Source organism: Octodon degus, unplaced genomic scaffold (genome assembly GCF_000260255.1).
Source record: "Octodon degus isolate 3935 unplaced genomic scaffold, OctDeg1.0 scaffold00001, whole genome shotgun sequence".
NCBI classification, from domain to species: Eukaryota; Metazoa; Chordata; class Mammalia; order Rodentia; family Octodontidae; genus Octodon; species Octodon degus.
In genome coordinates, this window is record NW_004524577.1 from 9,272,935 (window position 1) to 9,280,287 (window position 7,353).

At 57.8% G+C, this 7,353-nt stretch overlaps 1 protein-coding gene across 1 annotated transcript; it reads left to right on the forward strand.

Annotated features, from left to right (window-relative positions):
• The first annotated feature begins 250 nt into the window (after window positions 1-250).
• On the forward strand, window positions 251-6,766 carry Armc5 (armadillo repeat containing 5). The gene is made up of 6 exons (XM_004623173.3): window positions 251-755; window positions 2,207-2,314; window positions 2,409-3,195; window positions 4,335-4,828; window positions 5,470-5,602; window positions 5,705-6,766. The coding sequence occupies exons 1-6, from the start codon at window positions 272-274 to the stop codon at window positions 6,522-6,524; spliced, it is 2,826 nt and encodes a 941-aa protein (XP_004623230.1). The 5' UTR covers window positions 251-271; the 3' UTR covers window positions 6,525-6,766.
• The last annotated feature ends 587 nt before the right edge of the window (window positions 6,767-7,353 follow it).

Below are 7,353 nucleotides of genomic sequence, written 5' to 3' on the forward strand. Positions count from 1 at the left end.
TCAAATCAGCGCAGACTACATATCCCAGAACGCATCTCACGCGCCTGTCAGGTCCACGAACAGCTTTGATGACTACCAATCGCTAAGCGCCTGCGACTGTACCAGAACCGCATTTCCGGAATCAAGACCAGCAACTTCCGACTCCAGGGATCACTGCGGCTGCGCCAATTAAACACCCTCGGGGAGGAGTAGCCTGGCCACGCCTCCCCCTCACAGTTCCGCTCCCGGATAAGCCAGGAGAGACGGGGCGGAGCCTGAGGCCCGAGCCAAGATGGCGGCTGCGAAAGCGACCCTCACGGACTCGCTCTCGTTTTGCCTCGCGCAGCTCACAGCGGCGGCAGGGGAGGGCCTTGGTGGGGGAAAGGACCCGGCTGCCAACGAGACACCCCTAGGTCGTGCGCTCTTGGCTCTTCGCACGCGCCACATCAAAGCAGCGGGGGGGATCGAGCGCTTCCGGGCACGCGGCGGACTCCGCCCCCTTCTCGCTCTGCTGCGGCGAGCGGCTGCGGCGGCCCCCGCCCCGGCGTGCGCAGGCCCAGGCTCCGCCCCCTCGTCTGCTGCGTCAGCTGCTTCTGCTGGTCCCTCCGCCTCCCCTTCCCCCAGCCCCGCCTCGCCTGCAGTGGCGCCGGCTTCGCCTTCGCCTCCAGTGCGCCTGCGCAAGACGCTGGACTTGGCGCTCAGCATCCTAGCCAACTGCTGTACGGAAGGGGCGTGCCGGGCCGAAGTGCGCAGACTCGGGGGCATTCTCTCGTTAGGTAAGTGCTCCGCCCCCGTTTTCTAGAAAGGTTCCATCCACGCCTCCCTGCGGGTGTGGGCGTCCGCAGGCGGGAGCTCTTTGTGTTCCAGCCGGGAGCAGTGCTTTGTGACGGTGCTGTGACCCCGTCTCCCAAGGCGTCGTGCCCCGTGATGTCCCTGCTGTCCTAGTAGTTTATGGCCGAGACCTCTCAGACCAGAAAATAAGGGACATTGTGCCCTTGCCTCTGAACAGATGGAGACCAGCTGATGACTTTTCGGATCATTTTTGACTGTTTATGACGTTCCTAGCAGACACTGACCACTGTGTGTACAGCCATGCGCTCCCCCGCTCTAGGATTTCTTCCGAAGTGGGATAGCCACCTCAAAAATTAAGAATGGGGAGAAAATAGAATACACTTTTTATGCACTGTAGGACAAAGCTTAGGCTGGGTAGTTCAAACGATCGGGAATTCTCGCCTTGAGAACAAATCCCAACAAAAGATAAGCTTTTCTTTATACCACCGAAATTGGCACCCCCTTGTGGCGACGATGGGAACACGGCAGCACGCCTTTGCTCATCTGCTGAAGTTTTGCCAGTTTGGACAAAATCTTAATTTTTTTATAAAGTAAAACATTAATATATTTAAAACTTGCATAGGGCCCGGGGAGATAGCTTAGTAGAATAAGCGCTTGCTTGGCAAGCGCAGGGACCTGAATTCAATCCCCTGTACTGCAAAAAAAAAAACAAAAAACAAAAAACCACAAAAACTTGCGTAATCGTATTTAAACCATAATGTATTTCACAAGGTGCCTAATACATTCCTAAATTCTCAGTAAATGATAGATTTTAACCATTGCATTAACCCTTGTCAGTTACTATGTTGCCTGTAACATGTCTGGAATCCATCCACTTCTTGCCATGCCAGCTCCCACCGCGTGCTCAGAGGCTGCTGCGCAGAGCAGGCAGTGGACGCATCCGTCCTCTCTCACCTACACTGTTCCTTTTTTTTGGCGGAACCAGGGATTGAACTCAGGCCCTTGTGCTTGCCAGGAAAGCGCTTATTCCACTGAGCCATCTCCCCGGCCCCTACCTGCACTGTTCTGATGGCTTCCGCCTCACACCCATTCCCCGTGCCTTTCTCCTGTAAGGTGTCCCCGCGCCCTAGAGTGCTAGGCTGTATTATGTCAGTTCCCTTCTTCAAGCCCATGGATGGTGGCCTCCAGTGCCCTCCCACTTGGATCTTGTCCCGGTACCCTGGCGTTTGAAGCTCTTCCTGAGAATGGAGCGCAGACACCTGGTGTTAGCTGGAGCCTCTGGCCGAGTCACACCCTCCTTCACCACCCCTGCCTGGCAGATTCTTATTTAGGCTTCCGGTCCCAGCTCGTGTGTTAGCATCGTCTCAAGGCCTGTCCTGATGCTGAGTAGCCACGTTCTTGAGGTGGCTGATGAGTGACCACGCTTCCCTTGCAGTGACCATTCTGCAGTGTGTGAAGACAGACAGCATCCAGAACCGGACGGCTCGCGCGCTGGGGAACCTGGCCATGGAACCAGAGAGCTGTGGCGAGATCCACTCTGCTGGTGAGAAGGCTCGAGGTTGGGGCTCACAAGGGTTGGGGCGGGAGCCGGCGGGCGTCTGTCTTTGCTTACTCCATGTCCTCTCTTTTCCCCTCAGGTGCTGTTCCCCTGCTCGTGGAGAGCCTGACTGCCTGCCAGGACTCTCAGTGCCTGCAGAGCGTGGTGCGTGCCCTCCGCAACCTGGCGGACTCACCCCAGCACCGCCTGGCCCTGGCACAGCAGGGAGCTGTGCGCCCACTGGCCGAGCTCCTGGCCGCTGCCCCCGACCCCGCGCTGACCTCAGCCCTGGTGCGTGCCCTGCTGGAACTCAGCCGAGGTTGTTCCCGGGCCTGTGCCGAGCAGCTCAGTCTGGGTGGGGGCCTGGGCCCACTTGTCAGCCTGGCTTCTCACCCGAAACGCCTGGTTCGAGAAACAACCATCCTGATCCTTGCCAACCTTTGTGCCCAGGGCCTGGTACGGCCTGCACTGGGCAATGCTGGTGGTGTGGAGGTGTTACTTGGTGAGCTCCGGCAACGCCGCGGCCCCAGCGGGGCCAGTCCAGCTTCTCAGCAGCCCCTAGTGCGGGCTGTGTGCCTCCTATGCCGGGAAGCCATCAACCGAGCCCGTCTGCGGGATGCTGGTGGCCTTGAGCTCCTGATGGGCCTGCTGCAGGACCCTCGTGCCAGTGCTTGGCATCCACGAGTTGTGGCCGCTCTGGTGGGCTTCCTCTACGATACTGGGGCCCTGGGCCGGCTGCAGGCTCTGGGACTTGTGCCTCTCCTGGCTGGGCAACTGTGTGGTGACACCGGCGAAGAGGAAGAGGAAGGAAGAGAAGCTGCTTCCTGGGACTTCCCAGAGGAACGGACCCCTGAGCGGGCAGAGGCTGGAGGCTTCCGGAGCCTCAGGCGAGTCCTCGGCTCTGGGCTTGCGGGGCGGGGTCTGTTCTGGGTCCCTTCATTCCCCTCACCTCTGTTGTAGCTCAGGAAGGCTTTTACTAACTCTCACTGATTCCTTGTTCATTTCTGAGTCACCATTAAACAGACCTCCTCTTTCCTGAGTGATCTTCCTGTTGGCTTTGGCCCTGCATTGCCTCTGGGCTTTGGGGTCCAGAGAGGCTCGTTGGGAGAGGGTAGGTGCACTGGTTACCATGGTAATCTGCGGTGGTGCCCAAGTCCTTACTCATTTACCGTTGCTTAGAAGCTGAAACGTCCAGGGCAGCGAATTCTCTGAGCCTCTCATCCCTGCGCTGTAAATGGGAGCTTGCAGCCTGCATATCCCACAGCATCACTGTCACCGTAAAGGTGCAGCGAGGGCACCTTGTCCTTGGCGTGGCACCAAGCAGTGGTCACTGAGAGTCAGCCTTGTGGTGCGCCCTGTGGCTCCACCAGGGCGGCTCTTCTTGGCCCCACCTCGTTCCAGCTACCTTCCTGGCTTTCAGGCGCCATAGGAAGGTGCTGTCTGGGCCTCTGCTGTGCTCACCTAAGATGCTTTTCTTCCTGTGAGCCTTTGTGCTGCTCCATGGGGCCTTTGTTCAGCTGCGCCATTGCCGCTGAGTGCCCTTTTTCCCACTGTGTTAACACTTCACACCTCACTGAGGTCGCAGTAACCATACAGTTTGCATATGTCATCTGTTTCTCCTGGAAAGAACATAAACTCCAGGAGAACAGGAATTCTGCTTTGGCCCACGCTTCTCCCCAGTAGTTAAAAGAGTGCTTGGCACATGAGAGGCGTCAGGCATTGTGAGTGAGGTTTGGTTTTATTCTATCCTTTCTTTTTGTCTTTTTGAGACAGAATCTCACTCTGCAGTTCAGGCTGGCCTTGAGCTCACTTTGTAGCCCAGGCTGGTCTCAAACTTGGAAACCTCCTGCCTCAGCCTCCTAAGTGCTGGGGTTATAGGCGTGCGCCACCAGGCCAGGCTGTTCCGCCCTTCTGAGTCTCCACATTCCCCTGCCTGTCACCCGCACCTCCCCCAGGAACGCTCCTGTTTCACTTGTTCCTTTGCTTGGCTCTGGGTTTAGGCTCCTTTTCTCTCTGCCTTCTGCAGGTCATGGCTGATTTCCGAGGGTTACGCTGGTGACATTTCTCCAGACTGGTCTCCTGAGCACTGTCCACTGCCAGAGCCCACCGACCCTGTCCCTACCACCCCCGGGAAGACCTCACTGAGGACGCCATGCACTCTGCGCACGCTGGGCCGGAGCCCTGCTGCCCCTGCTGCTGCCGAGGAGCCCTGGGGCCGGGAGGGGCCAGCACTGCTGCTGCTGTCCCGCTTCTCGCAGGCCCCTGACCCCAGCGGGGCGCTCGTGACTGGCCCGGCGCTATGTGGCCTGCTGGCCTATGTGACAGGTGCTCCGGGCCCACCCAGCCCCCGAGCACTCCGCATCCTGGCACGCCTCACCTGCAACCCCGCCTGCCTCGAGGCCTTCGTGCGAAGCTACGGGGCAGCGCTGCTGCGGGCCTGGCTCGTGCTCGGCATCTCACCTGAGGACTGGCCTGCACCCCGGGCCCGGCCCGTGCGCCGAAACCAGCACCGAGAGCTGGGTACGTGCATATGTACGTCTCCTAGCTTGCCACCCCTGCAGGAGAGGCACTGTCTTCTGCCTGGCCCTTTGCTCACCGGCCCTCTCGCTGTCCTCTGTAGCCTGTGGCCCAAGAGGTATTGGGGGCCTTGGGAGAAGGGGAGGGCACAGAGCTCTCCCTTCTGCTCCATAGCCCCCCACACAGTTATATCCTGTCCCCTCTCCAAACCTTGGGGCCCAGGTAACTGGATGCCAGGTTTGGCTCCAGCAGTGGCTCATCCCCCGTCTCTACTTCTTTGCCCACTCTGTTCTGGGGTCCACCTTGTCCACACTGGCTTATGAACCCAGGCCACGCACCACGTTCTCTAAGGCCTTGCCACAGTTTCCAACCCTGTTGGGACTGCCCTGTCTGTGTTCTCCCTGTAGACTGTCAGTCCTGGAGGGCTGGGACTTGCACTGTGAGCGTCTACTTTCTGTTCTTGGTCTTGGTTTCTAGTTCTAGCGTCCTCACCCCACACACCTCGAGGCCTGCAGTCATTGCCCCCTGCTGCGCCTTGATGTGTCACCCTGAAGTTCCACTGTCCCTTGCAAGGGTCCCCTCTGTGCCTGTCCCACACCAGGCTTTGCAGTGCTCCCAGCTGACCCACTCTGCCCGTCCTGCAGGTGAGATGCTGCTGCAGAACCTGACTGTCCAGGCCGAGTCACCCTTCGGAGTAGGTGCCCTCACCCACCTGCTGCTCTCCGGGAGCACTGAGGATCGAGTAGCCTGCGCACTGACCCTGCCCTTCATTTGCCGGTGAGGGGGCTGTGGGTGCCGGGTCAGGCTAAGGGGAGCCAGGTTTCTGTTCCCCAGACCCGGCCTTGTGCATCAGCTGACAGGTTCGCTTTATTCCTGCAGGAAGCCCGCTCTCTGGCGCAGACTACTTCTGGACCAGGGCGGCCTCCGCCTCTTCCTCACTGCGCTAACTCGGCCGGCTCCACACCCGCTCTTCCTCTTCTTCGCTGCAGACTCCCTGTTTTGCCTGCAAGGCCTGGTGTCTCCTACCATGAGCCCGGCCTTCCCAGCTGCAGTCCCCATGGATGCAGACCGCCCGCCCCTTTGTCTCTATGAACCTTTGCTGGGCCCCACCCCCACCCCTGCCCCTGACCTGTACTTCCTGCTGGACTCAGGGCTTCAGCTCCCTGCTCTGCGAGCGGCCTCAGCAGCTGCCTCCCCTTTCTTCAGGGCCCTGTTGTCCGGCAGCTTTGCCGAAGCCCAGATGGACCTGGTGCCCCTGCGAGGCCTGTCACCAAGTGCGGCCTGGCCTATCCTGCATCATTTGCATGGCTGCCGGGGCTGTGGGGCTGCACTGGGGCCCGTGCCTCCAGCAGGGCAGTCCCTGCTGGGCTCAGAGGCTGAGGAGGCCCTAGAGGCTGCTGGCCGTTTTCTGCTGCCTGGGCTTGAGGAGGAGCTGGAAGAAGCTGTGGGCCGCATCCACCTGGGTCCCGACGGTACCCCAGAATCAGTGGGTGAGGTATTCCGCCTGGGCCGGCCCCGACTAGCTGCCCACTGTGCACGCTGGACACTGGGGCCCGAGCGGTGCCCGAGGAAGCGGGCCCTGGCCCTTGTGGGGCTCGTGGAGGCAGCAGGTGAGGAGGCCGGGCCTCTTACAGAGGCATTGCTGGCTGTGGTGATGGGGGTTGAGTCAGGGGGCAAGAGCCCCAGCCTAGACGGCTGACTGCCCCAGGAGAAAACCTAAGGATGCGTTGGCTGTAAAGGAGGTGTCCCTCAAAGTGGCACAGAGGAAGCTGGGAAGAAGGTGTCACCATCGAGGATTGACGAGAGGAGGGAGCTGGACCCCAGGATGGCGATGTGAAGTGAGAAACCGAGACGGCACTTGGCTGTGGGGCCTGAAAGGAGAACAGCCCGGGCCCCTGGCTACTCGGCCTGGGCCTGCCCATGGAGTTGAGATTAAAAACTCAGAATTGGATACTACTCTTGGAGTGTTGGGGTTTTTTTGGAAGTTACACAACCCATTTTATTTTTGCCAATTTCATTATCTATAAATACACTTGAGTCTTCACATTTCAACCTCTCCGAAATTAAACTGCTTCATAAAATCGGTGTTGCTTAAAAATTGTTCCTAATTTAGATGGCAGTTGTATTCAAGTGCCTTGAGGATCTTCCAAGGATACTCTAGGATAGAAATAACAGCCCCAGAAGGTTTGCATTTTTTTTCCATAATTTTATTGAGAAATAGCAATGAGACAGTTTCAAATTAAATTGGTAGGACAGTTCCAATAACATTGCATACTGCCTTCCTAGTGGTTGTTGTACAAGGTGCAGAAATGATACCTTATTTACAAACACTATTAGAACAAATCTCTCTATTCCTTGAATTAAGAGAATGTAGCTATATATCCTAACCATTTTGAATACACAAGATACAAAGTAGACATTCATCTAAATCCCCTTTTTTTTGTTTAGTTCCATCATTTAAATATTATAGGTGTGTGAACTCAGCAAAATATCCTAAGAGTCCAGTAGTCCATAATAGTATTGGGTCT

Bases quoted from the DNA above. Each gene is read 5' to 3' on its own strand.
- Armc5 (XM_004623173.3), top strand. From the start codon at position 272: ATGGCGGCTGCGAAAGCGACCCTCACGGACTCGCTCTCGTTTTGCCTC. The intron at 4,829-5,469 runs GTACGTGCATAT...CCCGTCCTGCAG, and splicing joins AAACCAGCACCGAGAGCTGG to GTGAGATGCTGCTGCAGAAC. The intron at 5,603-5,704 runs GTGAGGGGGCTG...TTATTCCTGCAG, and splicing joins ACCCTGCCCTTCATTTGCCG to GAAGCCCGCTCTCTGGCGCA.